The 22,022-nt window shown below is 38.0% G+C and overlaps 1 protein-coding gene across 3 annotated transcripts in view; it reads right to left on the minus strand.

Annotated features, from left to right (window-relative positions):
- The window catches only part of scaf8 (SR-related CTD-associated factor 8), a 31,986-nt gene extending 12,231 nt beyond the window's left edge, over positions 1–19,755 (minus strand). The window contains exons 1-11 of one of the 3 annotated variants that reach the window (XM_041249435.1): positions 19,583–19,755; positions 16,338–16,421; positions 4,739–4,783; positions 3,934–4,095; positions 2,895–3,051; positions 2,427–2,557; positions 2,119–2,292; positions 1,910–1,989; positions 1,552–1,678; positions 1,118–1,249; positions 807–916 (exon numbers count right to left, since the gene is read on the minus strand). In XM_041249435.1, coding sequence (XP_041105369.1) covers positions 807–916; positions 1,118–1,249; positions 1,552–1,678; positions 1,910–1,989; positions 2,119–2,292; positions 2,427–2,557; positions 2,895–3,051; positions 3,934–4,095; positions 4,739–4,783; positions 16,338–16,421; positions 19,583–19,612 — 1,232 coding nt within the window. In that variant the 5' untranslated portion in view covers positions 19,613–19,755. Of the gene's footprint in view, positions 1–806; positions 917–1,117; positions 1,250–1,551; positions 1,679–1,909; positions 1,990–2,118; positions 2,293–2,426; positions 2,558–2,894; positions 3,052–3,918; positions 4,096–4,738; positions 4,784–16,337; positions 16,422–19,582 lie in introns of all 3 variants that reach the window. The other 2 variants (XM_041249434.1, XM_041249433.1) reach the window with 2 other exon arrangements.
- Positions 19,756–22,022: the final 2,267 nt, after the last annotated feature.

Here is a 22,022-nt window from a genome sequence, read left to right on the forward strand (position 1 = left end):
TGGATTAATAGTGCTGCCCCTTTATAAGTCTTATATTTATTTACACAGAAAAACTCCAGCATTTGCTGTTAAATTGTTTGAACCAACTGTTAAATCACAATGGAGTCAATTTATTACTCACCTTAATACATTTCAAATTATACTGTATTCTTATCAGTTTGGTTTAAAAGGGTTGATGTTTTTCATTGCCATTAAAAAAAAAAGGTACTCTTATTAATAAGTTAAAATTGTCTAAATAACACTGCATTCATTGAGTAATGGTTATAGCCTCCTTAATTGTAAACACATACATACACACACAAATATATATATGTTACATTATCATACTTTGCATGAGTCAAGGGCTTACACCAATTCTGAATTTATAAAAGTGTACTCTGTCGAAACTGACAGGTTTAATTTGTTGTGTTGTTGCTAGAAAGTGCATTTTGAGAAGTGAAAGCGTATTTAGCACACAGGTGGTACTTCAGATTAGATGTAGACTACATTTGTGATACTGAAACTCAATTTGACTGTAGATATGTCAATGTTTTTTATGTCAGAAAGTTCTTCGCTTTTAGTACTTTGCTCCTTAATAGTTATGACTAACTTTTTATGCAAATGCCTACTGCACACATTGTGTTGCATGCGCTCAAGTATATTGAAATGGTGACGCAGGGAATAAATTATTGTATGCAAAGAGAGTTAAGAGAGAGGAGTACGATTAACATGTATTAAGACCATTTATCTCTAAAATAAATTAATGCATTAATTGCAGAAGTTAAATGTGTTTGACAAAAAACACACATACACACACACAATCTAACCTTGAAAGGGATTTAGATCGGGTTCTCGACCTTGATTCCACAGGCTGTGGGTCTTCAGGTTCAAAAATGTCCCCATCAGCCATGTCCTGTCCTTCATCAATTTCCATGTCCTGAGAAAGAAATACAGCTTAAATCTCACTTTTTTTTTAAATTTAAAATCCTAAATTACCCATACCGAGGAATATAATATTTTTAGAATTAGCTGAACTTCTGTATTAGGTATGCCTGACTGACCCCCGCCCCTCAAAAATGTGTTTCATTATAAGGGAAGGTGCTTTTACTGTGTTTTCTGCCACCCTTTCTCTCTTTACCTGCTGTTGATTATCAATTGAATCATCCACTTTAGTGTCAGTCTCCAGGAGCTGCTGCTGACAACTGCCCTGTGAAGGTGTGGCAGAGTTCTCTGAACCAAAAATCCCTTCTTGGCTCTCCAGCGATATAGTCTTTAATAAAAAATAAAAAAAATGTATTAGGTTATATTAGCAAGGTTTTTATTTAAATATAAACAAATTATTATAAAAAATAAATATTTATTTTAATATAAATATAATTGATTATATATATATATATATATATATATATATATATATATATATATATATATATATATATATATATATATATATATATAATAAATATATGAGACACACACACACATACATATACATCTCCCCTTCCCCATTATTTGGAGAGATTTCCTCATTTAATTTCTCCGAAGTACCCACAAGATGTCAGCAATTCGTACCTGTTGTGGCTGCTGCTGCTGCTGGTGTTCCAGCAGCTGTTTCTGGAACTGCTCCAGATTCTGCTGTTGCAGCTGCTCTGCCAGCTGATGGAAAATCGAGTTGTTTATGGACTCGGTTACACTAGGCCTGGAAAAAGAGTATCAGGATCTTTACATTTACCATTAATACATCTACACTGAAAGATCAGTCTAGATTAGCCTTCAATACACTGTTTTGCAAACCCCACCCACAACTAAAAGAAAAACAACACAGGGCAGAAAAACAATGCATCCCAAAATGTGTAACAGAACTGGGGACATGAGAGCCACACAAACAGCCAAGGAGGTTGAAAGAGTGAATTCATGGACTGGATCTTACAGCTGAGATGAAGGAGCATCTTTTTTAGATTCATCAGTGTGTTCAGATTCCTCCCCAAAATCAAACTGGTCCAACAACTTCTAGAAAGAAAAAAAAAAAACTTTAAATCCCATACATCAGCTTACATTACACACACAAACACTTGTATACAATTTCAGGTGAACAGTTCACAAGATACAGCCTCAATGCAGCAGTGAAAGCTTCATTACCTTATTGAAGGAGACCCTCTGTTCTAGTGGATTGAGTGTATTGGCAGCAGCCGCAGCTGTGAGTTGTGCTGTGAGAGCCTGCAGCTGAACGACAAGCCCTGCGTCTAGGGCCTGGAGCAAGGAAGGCTGGGGCTTCTGTTGTTGCATTTGCAGGGTCTGTACTAACTGCTGGAGCTATGGACAAAAAAGAAACCATATTGTTCAAAGCCTTGAAAAAACTTAAAATGGTCTGCACATAAGAGTAGAACGAAGAGCAACATGTTTCCTGCATACATTAGAAAGTGAAATTCACAGGTAACCCAGCTTACCTGTTGACCCTGAGGACTTTGCAGGAGCTGTGCAACGGCAGCAATGGTATCTGTGTTGGAGATCTGAGAGGCCCAGGAATCAGGTAAGCCTTGGACAATGTTAGCAGGGGTAGCAGGGGTGACTGGAGTTCCTATGGAATAGAAGAGAGGCTCTATGTAAAAACACAGAAACACACACAATCAACCCAGTTTTGAGACAACTATGCTCTCCACAGGGTGTATAAACACAAACTCAGAGAAATAGTTACCCATTAGCACCCAGACTGACAGAAATACTGCCACTTTCACCAATCTAGCACCTTTGGCAGTATAACCTAAGGAATGTAAAAAGGCAACTAAAAATACAGAGTGCAAGCAAAACTCATTTAGTGGATTTCATGTTTGCTAATAAAATTCCTAATTTAAAATGTATCCATGAAAACTAAACACCCACAACAGTTTTCATTCAGTGGTGTCTTCTGCTCTTACCTGGTGTGTTGTTGCTGACAGTAGCTGCAGTGCTGGCAATGGCAGGAGTCAGGTTGGGAGGTGGGAGCCCTGCTGCCATATCCAACAGAGGCTGAATAATGTCGCTCTTAAAAACATTATTCTTCTGCCACAGATTTAACACTCTGACAATTTTACTCTAAAGAACAAATACAATATTTATTAGTTGTTTTTTGCAAACATTTAAAATTATATTCAATGGAAATATACAATACTATCCTCAAGTACAGCAGCAACGACTGTGTGAAAAATTGAAATGTGGTCAGAAAGAAAAAAATAAACAAAACAAACCAGTCCATGTGAAGGTAGTGAACTAGGACGGCTACTCCCACAATGATAACATTTTCACAGATGCAAGTCAAAGATCACTGATGAAGCCAAAGACTACCAAACATAAAACCAGGATCTTCCTAAAGCTATTTCCTCCAATATCATGGCTTGCAAAGTGACATCAATGCCATGCAGAACCAGAAACGGTATTCTATCAAGATAGTGAGGAAATTAAATACAAACTTCTCAGCCATTTACAGCAATGGCGACATTTGTGGCTGGACTCAAGACCTTACTCTCTACACACTAAATACATACCTCCATTTAGACAGGGGGGTCTTGGCATGATGAATACACATTTATTTATAAAATACCATAAACTGTGCATAATATATGGAAATTACAAATATCATTTTCTGCAAAAGGTTAAAAGCAATTTCCAGCTCAACCTCCTTCCTTTTAAATGTCCTTCCCCCTGCCCCAACAGACTGAAAAAGGGAGCAACATTATAGACACAATCACAAACTGTACCTTTTTTTATTGATTTATTATTTACCAGCGTCATTGTAATCTAAGGACAATATTAAATTGTGTGTGCTGCCAAATGCATTTTGTATAATGCTTTCTTATTAAACACATTCATTCATTCAGACTAGACCTGCACCCCCTTTGCTGATCCACCACCTGTGTGACCAAGACACCTTCCAATGCTTACTCTTAAAGGAATAAAACCTACTTTGTCAGTCAGTACCTTGTCATCAGAAGGACATCGATACAAGTTCTGGAAGGTGTTGATAATGTTCTTGCTGAATCGTGGAGCAAACACGTCCTTTTCTTGGCCAAACTGATGGCGTGACTGACGTACAATGGAGTCGATGACATATAATCCTGGAACTTTGTATTCTGGTTTGCACTGTTAAGACATTAACAAAAGTTGCATGTGAATCATTATAATTTAAAAGGGACTGCACCTTTTGGCATGATGCATTTGTGAAATGTTATCTGTTTTCAAAATTAACATACATAAAATACATAAAATGTTACTTTGTGTGCAGCTAACAGTACAGTTTACCCGGTTTATGTTGTCTGTGGCACATTTTGTCAGTTATATTCTATAGATACATAAATAATATACAATAAAATAGGTTAATAGAGATAAAATCAAAAAGTACAGTATATCGTAATAAACAATGCAGACTGCAGTAGAATAAAAAGTAAAAAAAAAATAGGGGGTGCATAAGTGTGTCTTAAGGGTACTTTTGACTTTCCCTACTGTTGTGGATTCTCTAATGAAAGTTGGTACTGAGTTCCAAAGAAAAGGAACAGCACAGCTAAAACTACGCCTGCCCTGCAATCTAGACACACTACTGTAGAGAAAATGTGGGTTATGCTTTGCATATAATAAATAACAAACCACATTAACACCACTAAACAGAACAAACTGACTTGGGCGTACTTAAACAATAAAAAAAATAAACTAACAAATATGAAAGTAAATTGAGATTTACTAAAAGAAAAATCCTTGCTTTGATGGAAAGAATATTCCATTTACTTACTTTCTGAACAAACTTCTCCACACTCTGTACAACATGCTTGTAAAACTGAAAGAGAGAAATGTGAAATTAAATTTTTACACACAAAGCCACTCCAAGTTCTACTACTAATCGTTGTGGAAGAACATACAGAAGCATCCCGGGGTCATAATGTACATTGAATGGTGGCAGACCTGATCCAATCTGCTCTGCAAATGAGAAGTTCAACTCAACTCCCTCACCACAGCAGACAGTGAGCTGTAGGTAAGTCCACATCCTCCGATCCCACTTCTTTACACCCAGCAGCTCCACAGTGCAAGTCAGTGAGCTACAAGTCTTTGTAGGACAAAGGCCAGCCCAGCCCTGCAGGTGCCCCCTTCCCCAGGCCATGCCCAGTAAGTTCCGCTGTAGTGCCATGAGTGACAGCCAATCATTTTAAATAAATATCTTCAAAGCATTTCTTACTGGATTGTTTTTATACAGTTGCTTTATGGAATATTTTACGTTAAAATATATTAAAAAAAAAATCTAAAATTTGGGATTCTGTGTAATGTATCTTATGTAAAAAACGTACACCCTTGTCATAGCCCCTTTGGTAGTCCACACTTGGCTATATATCCAAGCATTTCGTTTGCCTTTTTGATTGCTTCCCCGCATTATGTAGTTGGTGACAGCGATGAATCTATTACAGCACTGTACGTGTCAAATCTTGATACAAAGCACAGCACAGCTCATTGTAGTTCACGAAGGGGTTCTTGAATGAACATGTGTGTTTTTCAGTTGGTACGAATGCATACTCTCCCTATCCCATTTCTTCATCATACAAGTAGCCCATCAGTACCAGTTTTCATACATATCCTGTCACGACCTGCATATTGTGACATGTATTGTATCGTGACATTATGGTGTTGTTACATCCCTATTTCCATGTACCCATATGCAAATGATGCATAGTGCCGCATAAAACAAAACAAAACATAGGCAAGGAGCAGATGATTTTGTTTTGTATCCAAGCTGTATTATGCATTTAGCTGACAATAATTACAGACAATAGGTACAGTAACCAGAGTTTAAAAAAATCTCTTCACAGCTTTACACAGCAAGTTATATAAACAAAGGCTCTCTGTGGTTTCTTCAGAATATCTGTAATTGCTTGAAACCTGCACTGCTCAGTTAACTCTTTCAGCTATAAATCACAATTTGGCGTCCTTACCCATTCAGCGTTACACTGCCACATCCCTGTTAGTGATATGTGGAGCTGTGAGAGTCAGTCAGTGCTCCCAATAGCAACCACTTTACTCAATAAGGAAACATTGTTCTTTAAATATTAGTGCCAACAGACGCCCACCTTTGTGCTGGTAAGTTTGTTTATATAGATATCTATATCTTCCTGTCAAGACTACTTTTTATTTGTGTTTGAAATAGTTTTATCCACAGTTCTGTTTTTCATAACACAACTTGGAGTGCCGTGCTGATAATTTACTGAGATGTTGCAGATTTTGGGGGCTCCCGAGTGGCGCATCCCGTAAAGGCGCTCTGCGTGGAGTGCAGGAAGCGCCATGCAACCTGGAGATTGCAGGTTCAAATCTAGGCTATGTCATTGCCAATCCACGGTTCATCGCGCACCAGAGAACAATGTGGCTGATAAGAAGCCTGCAGGTATGAAGAGCTATTCAGATCTGTGTTGTCCTCCAGCACTATAGGTCTGGTGGCTTCGCTGTAGATCCGCAGTGCGAAAAAGGCAGATTGGCAAAAACACATTTCAGAAGACACGTGTTTCAGCCTCCATTTCCCCAAGTCGCTGGGAGGGTTGCAGCGGTGAACCGGGATAAAAATAATAATTAAAAAATGCAAACTCTTAATTACCCGCCTGCTGTGTCTGTGGTGAATTTTAACACTGTCCCCATTAGTTGCCATGAGATTAGCGTTTAGAAATTGTTTATTTGAATGAAGTGTAAGGAAGAAAAAAAAATCTAGTTGGTTCTCCATCATACAATACAATACAAGCTCTGACTTTGGCAATGGTGCTACATACATACACAGAACCAAAAGCAGACAAAGTGAAACTATGTGAGTTAGGAAAAAATATATTTCTTGTTTCGTGCAGAGGTAATTTGCTTTGCCATGCAAAACAGAATGTCATTGGCACTGGGTAGAATAAATTTAAAAAATCATTCAGTAGTCCAATATCTAGCTAAGAAGAATTCACTTTTGCAAATTAAGGAGTTTACCTACTAGTAGAACATAATTATGCAGATTGACATATAACCAACAGAAAGTGTGTGTTCTCTTATGTCTTACAGGTATACCTAAAGCTGCTGAGTCGCTGCTCAAAAAACATGTAGCACAGTATCTGACTGAACAATGTTAGCTTTTCTGCTTAATGCCAAGGGAGCTTCATGGTTATATCATGACATTAAAAAAAATCTATGTACAAACTTTCAATATAAAAATGCCACTTACAAAGACAAACTTTGATAATAATCCATTTCTGTATTTAAAAATAAACCTTTTACCCCCACCCAAAAGTGTTTTAAATACTTAGTACATATTAAACACTTTATGCTGAATTACCTGCCCAATTTTTGTGTTTACAAAAAAACAGTACCTTCAGCCAGAGATTGAAATGCAATCCAGAACCCCTGCACAAATAAAACATTGCCTCAATACGCTCGCCAGGTCTGCCCAACCTTCCTTTAAACTCTCTACAGTATTTGCGAACTGTCATAATTTTACTGCGACCCAAGGAACTGGTAGTATCTCACTTTTACACTACACTGTATTCCACTTTTTCCACTCGTGTTACTGCAATAGTAAGTAAAGCACCCGAAGACACTTCAAACCTGTCAATGTTTATAGACATGACTTGGCTCATTGCTGGCATTAAAGTAAGCTAGAAAACATCAGAAATATATTACAACAGTTTAGAAAACAAATATCCAGCACTAATGTGAGAATATTTACAGTCTTCCACTAACAATGTAGTTCAGTCTACAAATGAAGGTGTTTTGAAAGGACTACAATAACAAAACAAACAAACAAAAAAAAACAACATTAAACAGTTTAGCAACAGTCCAGCAATGTCATGTGAGAGTAATCCTATGCACAGTACAGCAATGTCACCTATGCACAGTACAGCAATGTCATGTGAGAGCAATCCTATGCACAGTACAGCAATGTCATGTGACAGCAATCCTATGCACAGTACAGCAATGTCATGTGAGAGCAATCCTATGCACAGTACAGCAATGTCACGTGACAGCAATCCTATGCACAGTACAGCAATGTCATGTGAGAGCAATCCTATGCACAGTACAGCAATGTCATGTGAGAGTAATCCTATGCACAGTACAGCAATGTCAAGTGAGAGCAATCCTATGCACAGTACAGCAATGTCAAGTGAGAGCAATCCTATGCACAGTACAGCAATGTCAAGTGAGAGCAATCCTATGCACAGTACAGCAATGTCAAGTGAGAGCAATCCTATGCACAGTACAGCAATGTCACGTGAGAGTAATCCTATGCACAGTACAGCAATGTCACGTGAGAGCAATCCTATGCACAGTACAGCAGTCATGTGAGAGTAATCCTATGTACAATACAGCAATGTCATGTGAGAGTAATCCTATGTACAGTACTCCACAAATTAAATCTAGCACTTTATGGCATTACAGTAACCAGGATGAAAAAAATATGAAACTGATAATAAAAAAAGGCATGTTGACCGAGTCGTTGCTCTAACCAGGTTCACTGCTGTGATCACCCGAATGTAATTTAAATAGCGCCCCTTTTAATGAAAACACATAATGAATCCTGCCAATTGTTTCTTTGCTAATTCTGCCTTGTTATTAACAAAAGGTGTGTCCAGACAGAATGTCTTTATGAAACAAACTGTGCATAGTGTAGTAACTACATCCACACTGTAAAGAGATTAATTTCCTTTAAAGGAAAGAATAGCTAGAAAAGTAGCTTTGCGCTTGCTTCTTCATCTTCAGATAATATAACTGAATTAAGGAACGGTCTTGGTTTAACATTGCAAATTATAGCTTTATTAAAGGCAGGTAGAGTGACAAGAAATAATCTAAACAATAATTAAAAGCGCAATGAATTTGGCTTAAGTACTTACTTCAGGTAAGCCCTGCCTTGAGCGCAGTACAGTAACTTAGTTTTACTGCATAAAAGAATGCAGTGCTGTGCCATTACTTGCTTTCTTGTTCTCTACATGTTTACATCTGGAAATATGATCGTTTAATGGAACTGACTCATACATGATCAATGGAATGGCAGCAAAACTTAGTATCCCATAAGTATAGTATCCCACCATCCTCATATAGATAATCAGGTTTTTTTTTTTTTTTTTTAGCTGTTTTACTGAAACATTGCATTTTTTCTTCGTTGGCGCAGTTGCCACATTGAGTTTCAGCAGAGACGCAGGCCGTTTCTTAATTTAATTATATTTTCTGACGAAGAAGTGAGCTCAAAACTATTTTTCTACCTATACAATCACTGATCACTGTACTGTGTAAAGGACGTAGTCACTACACTACACACCTTTGGTTTCATAAAGATATTCTGTCTGGAAACATGCCTCAATCTTGCAAATAACACTGCAGAATTAGATAATAAACAACTGAGAGGACTAATGTGTTTACACTAAAAGGGGCGCTATTTAAATTACAATCAGTAATTACAATTACAGTGTGTTTCACATTTTATCCTGGTTATTATTATAATGCGCCAGTAAAATGCTAAACTTAATTTGTGGCTTACTCTCATATGACATTGCTGGACTGTTACTAAACTGTTTCATATTTTGTATTGTAAATGCCAGCAATAAGTTGAACAGGTCTTTTCAAAACACCTTTATTTGTAGACTTAACTACTGTGTTAGTGGAAGACTGTAAATATGATTCTCACAACTGTGCTGAACATTTGGTTTTCTGAACTGTTGTAATAATTCTTAGGTTTTCCTGCTATTTTAATGCCAGCAATTAAAAAAAAAAAAAAAAAAAAATGAATTGTGGTAATATTTATTAAATGTACTTATGTTAACTAACAACATTATATTTATGTTCAAATGCCATATTTAATTATTAATACGTTGATAAAAAAACACTTGAAGGCAGTGCAGATGGCAGTGTTTTATGCAGTAGTATCAAGCAATTTCATGCAGGCCACCAGTTAAGCATGCAGGCTATATCTATGATAACAACTGACAGGGCTGCATAGGATCAGATTCAAAACCAGAGGCAGAGCCACAATAAATGGCTTGTTTAAATTTAAAGTAAATTGTTAAATTGTTGAGATACTTGTGTTGGAATATTGTCTCAAAATTGTATAATGCAACAAAAATATATTAAAAGGGTTAATGCGTGGCCGAAGGTTTCTCACTGATAATTTACCCTTTCTCAGTCAAAATGGCAAGTTTCTCAGTATTTAAAAAGCTGTAAGGGAACATTGACCATATGTTTAAGTGTTAATAGCTGATCTACTTTTTTTAAATCTGGCTTTTTGTACATTTAACATGTGTTGACTAGATCTGTGGTTTTCAATGCATGAAGTCGCAGAAAATAAGTCACAGGATCGCAGATTTATTTTGATTTATTTCATGTTCTTTTTCGTTTTCAGTCGGAAGTACGTAACTTTCATTTTAATGTTTTAAAACACATTCTGATAATTTAAACACCTGATAAATTGAAAGTTATTGCCCCTTACTTTTTTACTGAGAAAATTACACTTCCCAGAATTCCCTGCTGGTGTGTTTACACTGCCTGAAATCGCCATTCTGAAAGTGTTTGTCACCAACAACAACATTCAGCTCTGCCAGTTGTCAATTTCTCATCAGTACTTAACGGCCACTGCAGTTTGGAAGCTTAATTCGTTAAGCCTTCATCCGAAACAACTGTCATTTTGTAAGAAGAAAAAGTGCTACTGAAACGCAGCCATCAAATCCTTCTACATCTGAAAATGTAAATGCTAGTGTAAAGCCGGGGACACACGCGGTCAGGGGCCAAGTCTGCTGCAGCTGGTGCTGCTGCAGTGCAAACTTACTGTATACAGTGTGTCACACGCAGCATCAATTATGTGTACATAAACATGCATTTATTTAAATGATAAAAACATGATTACTGCACTATAAACATATTTTTAAACTACATGTGAATGACTTTTTTTTCATTTAAATGGCTTACCTGTCCATGCTCTAAGCCTGATATCTGTTATTAGCTACTGTGTCATGGCTACTTTTTTCTACACAGCCACAATGTTTTAAAATTTTCTTTTCACATCCTAGCCTTGTATTTAATGTATTATGCTTTGTTTTTCACTGTATTAATGTATTATGCATGTTTTCTTTTTTTCCTTTTTTTTTTTTTTTACTGTATCTTGTAAAGCACTTTGTAACAGTAGTCCACTATGAAAGGCGCTATATAAAATAGATTGATTGATAAAATAAAAGCTATGGTGACACCACCAGTAAATGATGCAAATTAGTACCACTGAAGGTTCAAACCTTCCTTCAGTAACGTGTTCTGAACCTTTGAAGGTCAAAATGTAAGCTTTGTTGCAGCCCTAACTAATTACAAAGGAATTACAAGTCACGGTGCAGGAAATATGACAGGTAAGCAGAGGGAAGTTGTGGAAAGAATATCCAAGGCAGCTGGTGGAGGTGATGTTTGGAATCATGGTTTTATTCACCGCAAAGCTTTGGCGTCCAAGGGTATTTCACCTGATCTTCTGGCAGTACTGAAGGAAGTAGTGAAAACTGTTAACTTCATTAAAGCAAGCTCCCTGAACAGCAGGCTTTGTAGTTTTTTGCTCAAATGGGTGAAGAGCTTACTCATTTACTGTTTCACACTGAAGGTGGCGGAGTGCTAACACAAGTATACAAACTCATGAATGAAAGTCCCATTTTTCTAGCTGAAAAACTGTCTAATTGGGCAAATCTGTTTGATGATGACGATAGCTGGTTATAAAGGTTGTCATATTTAGCTGACTGAGTCCAAAGTTACAAGGAAGAGGCAATGATTTCTTTCAACACAGTCAACAGATACATGCATTTCAAAAGTAGTTATCACTGTGGCAAGCACGACTGAAAAGTAATCGTCCAAGCTACTACATGTTCCCAGCACTGTTACAAAACACTGAGGAGAACACCACCAGTGAAGAAAACATGAGCGAAATGAACACCGTCATACAATCACCTGTCACTGCTACATCAGACAATTTTAATTGCTACTTCCCTGCACAAGATTTTCAAAATTTGATGGAACAGCGCTGGTTGAAGGATCCTTTTGTTTTTGAAAGTCCTAAAATGGATAAATGGAGATAAACCTGAGCAAGAAAGCGAGTTGCTACAACTTACCTGTGATGACAACTTGCTGAAAAAATGCCACAAGTCTTCAAGTTTGGCATTGTTTTGGATTAGCATTCAAATGAATATCTTTTGTTAAAGTAGGATGAGTGTTCTGCTGTTGCTATCAAGTGAAATGGGATTTGACCTTGACGATTAAAAACAAAAAAGAAAGGAACCGACTCAGCAGCCCCTCTGACATGCGGGTGGCACGATGGTCTACTGATGCAGATAGGATTGAGATAATGAAGAACAGGAAAGCCCGTCACACTAAGTGAAGCTCAACCCGATTGTATTTTTATTTTACTATATACACACACACCTCTCTCTCTCTCTCCTCTCTCTCTCTCTCTCTCTACACACACTCTCTCTCTCTCTCTCTCTCTCTCTCTCTCTCATATATATATATATATATATATATATATATATATATATATATATATATATATATATATATATATATATATATATATATATATATACACACACACACATCTATCTCTCTCTGTCTATCTATCTATATGGGTTCTCCCCAGGCCTTTTCAGCAAAGTGGCTGTCGCCGCACAGCTGAAAAAACCAGATCCGCCCGTCTTGCTGATGCTGCTGTGTCTTTAACAATAAGGATTGATGGCGCTTCCAGCAGACTAGCTCAGCTGCGCGTTGCTGGGTGAAAAAAAAAAAATCTTTGAACCACATGACAGCTGTGTTACGTCTTCACACAACATTTAACCAATCAGAGAGTTGAAAGGGCGAATTTTCGGTGTTAAGCACTTCAAGAGGCTAAAACGTTAAAAATGACTGCTAAAAAATAATTATTTTTGACACAAAAATAGCGACAATGAATGCCAGGGTTCAAAATACGCAGACGATCGGTGCGGTGCAATCCACCACCTAAAACAAGATTTGTGCTGACTACTTTATTTTTGGTTATTATCATTCAGTGCATTTTTTATCATTATTGTACTGTAAGATGGTATATAGTACATAATAGCTATTCATATGCACCAAAAAAAAAAAAAAAAGTATTCCTTTTGTTGTGATATCATAACAATATGTACTCAGGTGCTTGTGAGATATATTGGGAGTTAATATATAGAGGCTGTACGCCTTTAAGAAGAAAGCAGTGATGCGATATCAGCTGAACATCAGCCGACATACAAATGCTTATTACACTACGGTTTCATGCAACAGTTATGATGGTGACTAAACGTGTGAGTACTCTTGTTAAAAAATGGTTAAAATGAATAGTTACAATAAAAAAAAAACATAGAACAGCGAAAAACAAAAAGACAATAAGCTCAATAATCAAGCTAAAGAGGAAGTGAAAAGGTTACCGTTTTTTGTGAACAGCAATAACCCTACGTTATCTTTCCCTCATCAAACCGTAGAGTGCCTAAATAAGAACGGTAATTTACCAGAATAAAAAACAGAAATGAAAACGAGCAACTACATCTAGTCAACGAAAGACAGCACATTATTCAAATTCTTTGTCGTATTATTTATTTAAGTTAAGGCAAGTTTATTTTTTGGTTAAAAGTGCTCCCAGCTATAACATTCTGCTGCCCAGCTGTACAGGATTCCTGGGGAAAACCCTGTACATATATATGTGTATGTATGTGTGTGTGTGTGTGTGTGTGTATATATATATATATATATATCAAACATTTCTTATATATCCTTAATGCCTACTCTACATTTAGGAGTTACTTTTTGAATCCAGGAGGTTAAAGCTACCTTCACCTATTAACCTTTTTTATTGTATTAAACCTCCAGTGAGATAATGTTATTGGGTCATGGGGATTTATTTTATTTTATTTATCTACTAGGTCACGAGAAAAAAAAAAAGAATTGCAATCTGCAATAAATCTACACACGGTTTAGTTGTTTCACTATCATTGTGTTATTATAAGCATGCTGTTATTTTAATGGCTTCAGAGTTGGTATGGCGTCAGCAAACTGAAGAAAAAAACAGAGAGTGCGTGAAACTGAAGCGCTAATTACTTTGTTTATACTGATATTGAGAACCATGCAGAACTGTGTAAACGGCATTATTTTCCTACTGTAGGCATTCAATAAATATATTAATTAAATAAGCGAAGTGCTCTCCCAGTGCTTGCTTCCACAGCCATATGGAAGAATCTAAAACATATATACTAAACAAACATTACATTAAAAACCAGAGCACTACCTCAATAGCTGCTATCTTTCGATATGCCTTGCAGGATATTGTAAACATCTGTTTCACACACATATAAAACAAACCGAATGCACTTAAACTGCAATGAGAATACAAACTCAATCCTGAAAAAAAATGGACAAGGACCACAAAAAAAAAACACCTAACTTTAGCTTGCATTCAAACGAACTGGGTCCCTTTGCTCTCAGGTAAGTGTGAACAGCAAGCACATTGACACACTGTTTCAAACTAAACAAACCAGTCGACTTGAAACATACCCAGTGTGAATGAGTCAGCGAACGTTCAAGTACGTTTAACAGAACCAATTGTTGCTTTCCAAATCTCCCAATATAGAATACAATCGTGTAATACACAACTCTGTAATCTTACTTTGGCTTAATGACTACATCAAGATTCAGCACATCTACTCCAGCAACAAAGATGCTGAAACATTGCACTCCACAACTGAATTCCACTGCACACTTTAGCAGTTCCACGAAACACCAAGCACTCCAAAACACCCTTTTAACAGAACAAATGGCTGTTCAGTTATATCAAATAGATTTTGTTTTGCAAAACAGCGAGCTACTCTCAGAACTTCAATACAACTCCATTAGGTTTTTTTTTTTTTTTAAATAATTGTTGCAGACCATCTAGAACAAATCAGAACAGAAATAAGTCATTAGACATGACTTTCTACAACTAGAGAAGAGGAACAAGTTAACTATATTCGAGAGAGCATTGGTTTAATTTCATAGTAGCAACTCAATTAGGCTAAATGGCAAAACAAAAAATCAACAACCTGTCAATTCTCTCCCATCAGCCAACATCCGAAGAACAAGAAAAGCTGCCCTTAGGCATTTAGAAGAACCGGCACAAACGAAAATAAACACCTGAAGAGTGTATTTCACATCCATCAGTAAGTGAATTATCAAACATCCTCTTTATCTGCCTCTGAAACAGCCCATCGCCTACCTAAGCTGGTTAGGACTCGCTTATCTCCCTGATAGATACTCTCACGCCCCTCCTCTGCTTCACTTTCACTGCTTTTCGACAGCTGCTGAGGGAAGGGAAAAGGAAATTAAACACAAGTAATAAGTTGACTTTGGCAACCACCTTTAACGTTTAAGTAGCAAAAAAATAAACAGAAAAAAGCACCGTGCTTAACTTAGCCACCACTTCCCTAGAGCATGCGATACATACTTTGTAAGTGCAATGTTCTGATTTCAAACCTGCTTTAATTGTATACTGTTTCCTATATGGTTCATTGTACCTATGTCTTTACTTTCACTTCCTTTATGCAACTCGAATTTCCCTCCTTACTCTCAGTCTATGACAACTACAATTCTATTTAGATTCACCGCATTTATTACTGAAGTTCTCATGAGACAAACAGGCCTGAGTACATCTCACTTTGATAACAGGTTCAGGCTGTTTCACGAAATCAGTTTGTTCTAATCTTTTCAATGCCAACACGCACGGTCATTATAACAATATTCCTTATATTGCCCCATTAAAAATATATACTTTTTTAAAAAATGATATGCGCATTTATTTGAAAAAGGATGCATGATGCATTTTTACAGAGAACTGCGAGATGTTCAAGAGATTCCTTGTCTTTACTGGGTCCAAAAAAATAAAAAAGTCACATTCTGACTGTGGTGTGAAGCAGATGACCGGATGACTTGAATGTGCTTTCTGGATCCAGACTTCTCTCAAGCAGAAAGAAAATCATTGGAACAAAAACTTTCAGTGGCTACAGTGCATTTAGCTGCCTTTGACATATCTCCAGTATTAAAATCCCCAATCTTACTCCCTAACCAAAATCCCAGATAGAACTGACAGGACGACAACTGGAAATAATCAAAGAGAACACACGGAAAAAAAAAAAAAAAAAAGAGAAGCAAAATCCTGCGACCGTGCTGACAGTAACTTGCAGCACTGTGAGCAGCTTCTCTAGGGACTGTGCGTAATCTCTCATGTGTGACAATGAGACTGAAGTTGATTTATTCTATTGTGAAATTAGACTTAATATTTTGAGCCCGGTTTTGAATTGCATCACAAAATAACTTTTGGCTGTTCTTTAACTACTTACCTTTATAGCTTTAATGGCTAACTTTGTGATCTGGGTCATTTTAGCTTTGGAGATTGGTGGTTTGTAGTCATTCAACGAGTACAACTGCAAGAAAAATAAAAATAAATTGATTTTAGTGTTTTTGTAAATAAAAACATGATCATATTGGAATTTGAACATTATTTCAAAATACACAGTTTACACATACACAAACATACATTATGGTCCATTATCTCAAAGGTCTATAATGAATATCAACCCATTCTGCACCATGTTTTATAATTAAAATAGTTTTCAGACAAGGCCCAACAAATGTCACTAATGTTGCATTTGTACTGCTATACAGAATCAACACACAAGACATTAATGAGCTGAGGGCATCAACCAAATGCAACTGATGGCTACATGTAATCACCTTGAAAACAAAGCATGTGGCTACTTCGATTACTGATTACATTACAGCTTTATGTGTTGATTCTATTATAATTTTATGTAGATGTGTAGTTAAGATGTAGAAGCATGTACATTATATTATTTTGCATGTATAATGGCCTTTTCTTTTATTTTATATGTACCTGACAGAAAGGTCCAAAAACCACAGATGAACTATGAAAAATGCATATAGTCCTTTACACCAGGGTTTCCCAATCCTGGTCCTGGGGGACCCCTGTGTCTGCAAGTTTTCATTCCTACTGGGCTCTCAATTACTTATTTGAGCTATCTGTTAGCTTAATTAGTCCTTTTAATTGTTTTCCACTTTTAAACTGTTGGAGATTAAGTTAACTATACAATTTTAAAAGTAACTTGAAAATCGGCAACATTTTAGGAGCAGAGAACAATTAAAAAGGTCTAATTAAGCACATTATGAGTTCAATCAAGGGTCCACAAGTAATTGACATCTCAGTTGGAATGAAAACCAGCAAACCCAGGGGTCCACCAGGACCAGGATTGGGAAACTGTGCTTCACACTACTGACAAGAAGAGTTCATAATGCATATTACAGGTAATGTAAAGTTCTAGAGCAATATGTTGTTGTCCTGGAAATACGGGAGTTTGAATAAATGTGTGAACACAGCAGATCAGAGATCGGTCTTGTCATCTCTGGAAAACTGTACACACTGTATGTTTCATACAGCCCAAGTAGCGAAACAGAATTCTAAAAAGTCTGTAAGTATTTACTACTAGGCAGGGCTGTCACACCATATCACTGAAACTCATTATTAGGTCCAGTCTACTTGAATCTGAATACATTCTAAATATCTGTTAGCTTTTAAAAAGGTTGGTCAGGAATATTAAAAATACATTTTGCTTAAACTTTTAGATCTGTTAGTCAATGGCAATCTGAATGCCCTATGCACTTGCAGCTGACTGAACCCCCAATCCAACTGCAGCTAGAAATTGGGTTACTTTGAAAGAATTTTGGGGAAAATATCTTTTCTTTTCCTATGTACACACTTGTGTATATATGAATGTTGCTTCCCTGAGCTATAAGTGCTTGCAGATCACACTTCTCTTCTGCAAGGAGCAGCGGAGCACAGTGTTCTCCTCATGTATGTGAATGGAGATATTGTTTCGTGCAGACAGTCTTTGAGTAGTTTCCACACGCCCGCATAACTCCAAATATCCGAGTAAATGAAAGTCGCAGCCACAAGCACTGCTCTTTACACAGCACCCCTTCAAGTTTACTGTACTGTATGAAATAGAAGCCAAATAAGTTATTAGACACTCTGGTTTGTTCACACAGACCAAGAAGGCTTCAAAGTGGTATGAAGCCTGTGTGACAGCAGCATAACTAACTAACTGGAAAGCTAGCCAGGTCTGGTTTATGATGAAGTACAGTAAGAGTACACTATGGAGGAATACAGTATCAAATTAACAACCTATTTACTTTAAAATTTAACATGACCGCAAAGCACAGCCTACTTAATTATATAAAAACTTATCTGGGATATCCAATGAATTCCTCTAATACACAGAATTATAAACGTTTTATTTTCTCAATAAAGCAACTAGATATTTATCATGCTATTTTATCTATTTTACTTTTAAGCTACTTAAAGAACATTACAAGTTCTACATACTTTCCTGCTTTATTTAAAGAAAAACTTTTTAAAACCCCACCCCCACTAAAGTTCCTTTGATATATTTTAAGCTGAACTACTGCAGTAGTTAAGCATGTAGACCACTAGCTATTTAAAAACAGTAAGGTGTCTGCACTTTCTGTATATATGTTTACAAATGACTAGTCTCAAACTCTTAGTGCCCCTTAATTTCAGACGCAGGCCTATCAAACAAATATGGCAGCATGGCACCATGTTATATCTTTACTCGCATAAGCGAGTATTTTTTTACTCTTCAGTAAAGTGCTTAGTCGAACTCGTTGTTAAATGAAAATATTTGCTGTATTGTTTGCTTTATTCTTATTTGAATTTGATCTTATTTACTGATTGTATTGTATTTATAACTGCTCTAAACTGTAATGTGATATTCTGTATGGGATACTTTGAAAGGCGATACCTTAATAACAGTACGTCGTCCTGGATAAGGGCGTCTGCTAAGAAATACATAATAATGTTACAGCGACTCCCTTTGACTGGTAGAAATACGCACTTAAAATATTCAATAACATTTAACGTACAATAAGAGTTGGCAGATATTTCTAATGCTATTGGCATTTTTTATTGATTTGTTTTGTGTGTGTGTGTTTTTTTAGCGTCAGTCACTGCTGCCGGTTTGTGACATCTTGGTGCTTTAGTATGCGTCGTACGTAGTTGGTTTTATTTTACTGCAGGACCGTTCATTTTGTTTAAACTATCTCGTGTTGCGAAAACCCCGACAATACAGCATTAATTCGTAAAAACAGCTTGCATCGCATGTTTTGTACCACATCCACTTGAAACGAATCTTAAACCTTGCAATTCGGCGAAGGCAAATGAGCGACTCGCTCACTCACTGTCTGTTGCTGCGCTTCAACACACGCAAGAGATGGGTCTGCGCTCGCTCGCAACTTTTGAAGCGCCTTTCCTTTAGGCAACATCAAAATATATGATGTTCTGAAAACATGCTAGCTCGTCAATTCGGGCTTCATTGAAGAGGTTTCTGTCTGATGTTGTTGTTGCTATTATTATTACAATGTCCCCCTGTTGCTGCAGAGGAAGGCAGGCCCACAAAGCAATTTCTCCCCTCGGACAGAATCGGCAAATTAAGCGTTGCCACCACAAAGCAGACTTCTAGTGGCGTTAAATACAACAACACAAGATACAGACCTCGCTGTTAAAGGCTTTGACGGCCTCCATGCTGCTGTATTTGGCCGTGCGATGGTGCTTTCAAGGTACTGACGCTGCTTTCATTGCCCGGTTTGCTGCATGGTCTGAATCGACAGCTGTGCGAGATGGAGGACGCAGCCAATATGGCGGACCGTGGTATTGGAAAGAAGGAGAGAGCCGGACACACACAGCGGAGCCAAGCGACGAGGCACAGCCACTGCACCCTAGCGGCCCCAGCTAACACACACTATACTATCCGTGTGTAGAGTGGGAAATATAACGCGAAGACAACTACAATATTAAACAGCACAAGGATGTGCTTTAAAAACAATATCGTTCCACTGTACTGTTGGCAAAGCCTGACTGTTGATGAGAATTTTTTTTTTTTTAAAATAATCACTAAAGTGACAGTATAAATAAAATGTAACTGCTACACGTTTTATAACAACAGCCGGCTAATAAAATAAAATACAATCTCGTCGTAATCCCAGAAATTAGACTGTTGAGTGGAAGCGGGACAGCAGTTTGGAAGAGAAATGGCGCGTGCGCGTGCGTTCCCCGTGACTAAGGAGAACGAGCGCCGCCTAGCGTTGTAATGGTACGTTTTGGGGCAGTTTTCCAATAGATAATCCCTTACTTAATTCTCATGCTGTAATATTACACACTGCATTTAAAAAGCCAGCCAGATAAACTACAGCACATATTGCTGAACGTTACCTTTAGCTTGGGCTGCTATGTAGTAAAAACAATACAAAATACAACTTCACGGCAGACAATGATTAACCTTCACCTTCAGGAGAACTAAAACCATTTATTTTCATAGTCATTTTGACAAGTCAAAACATTCCAGGACTCTCGCTTAGCGACAGGATGTGGATCTCAATTTACAAGCTCTTTAACTGAATTTCTCAAAAAATCCTTAAAAGAACATGCAATCTTCATTTAAAAAACAGCACATAAACGCCACACACGGGCTGGTGACTCTCACACAGTCCGCTACAAGTTAGGGTGGTAGTGACAATTTAACTGCAGACACACGGGACAGGTACAGGGGGTCAGGGCAAATCAAAAGTAGACATTAAAACAACTTTGTACACAAAGTAAAGTGTCCCGGTTCGGCAGAGCGCTGCCAAACAATCACAACAGTGTCCCCAGCATGCCCCGCTCCGCCGCTCATGCGAATGAACCTTGTCAGTGTGGCCCGGGTCCTGGCGGTATCTCTGCAGCCTGGATCCTCCAGCCGTGTTGCTCTTGCTTTTCTTTGAAGTGTGAATTTGAGAGAAAAAAATACATAGGTTACGCAAAATTGACGTTTTCGCTTTGTTGCGTTTACTAGTTTTGTTAATAGTACTCGTTTCATGGGGGTCTTATGAAGTTTCCACCGGCTGTATTACGATCAGGTGCGATGTGATCATGTGACTGGGGTGTTCCGATGAGTGAGGGCTGTATTAGGATCAGGTGCGATGTGATCATGTGACTGGGGTGTTCATGTGACTGGGGTGTTCGATGAGTGAGGGCTGTGATCATTATTGGGGTGTTCCGATGAGTGAGGGCTGTAGATCAGGTGCGATGTGATCATGTGACTGGGGTGTTCCGATGAGTGAGGGCTGTATTACGATCAGGTGCGATGTGATCATGTGACTGGGGTGTTCCGATGAGTGAGGGCTGTATTAGGATCAGGTGCGATGTGATCATGTGACTGGGGTGTTCCGATGAGTGAGGGCTGTATTAGGATCAGGTGCGATGTGATCATGTGACTGGGGTGTTCCGATGAGTGAGGGCTGTATTAGGATCAGGTGCGATGTGATCATGTGACTGGGGTGTTCCGATGATGTGATCATGTGAGGGCTGTATTATTACGATGTGATCAGGACTGGGGTGTTCGATGTGATCATGTGATGTGATCATGTGACTGGGGTGTTCCGATGAGTGAGGGCTGTATTAGGATCAGGTGCGATGTGATCATGTGACTGGGGTGTTCAGATGAATGAGGGCTGTATCATACGATAAGGCACGATGTGATCATGTGACTGGGGTGTTCCGATGATGAATGTGTTCAGATGTGATCATGTGACTGGGGTGTGATGGGAGGGCTGTATTACGATCAGGTGCGATGTGATCATGTGACTGGGGCTGGGGTGTTCCGATGAGTGAGGGCTGTATTACGATCAGGTGCGATGTGATCATGTGACTGGGGTGTTCCGATGAGTGAGGGCTGTATTAGGATCAGGTGCGATGTGATCATGTGACTGGGGTGTTCCGATGAGTGAGGGCTGTATTAGGATCAGGTGCGGTGAGGGCTGATCATCAGGTGCGATGTGATCATGTGATTGGGGTGTTCAGATGAGTGAGGGCTGTATTACGATCAGGTGCGATGTGATCATGTGATTGGGGTGTTCCGATGAGTGAGGGCTGTATTACGATCAGGTGCGATGTGATC

This window comes from Polyodon spathula, chromosome 5, assembly GCF_017654505.1.
Source record: "Polyodon spathula isolate WHYD16114869_AA chromosome 5, ASM1765450v1, whole genome shotgun sequence".
In the NCBI taxonomy this organism is placed as follows: Eukaryota; Metazoa; Chordata; class Actinopteri; order Acipenseriformes; family Polyodontidae; genus Polyodon; species Polyodon spathula.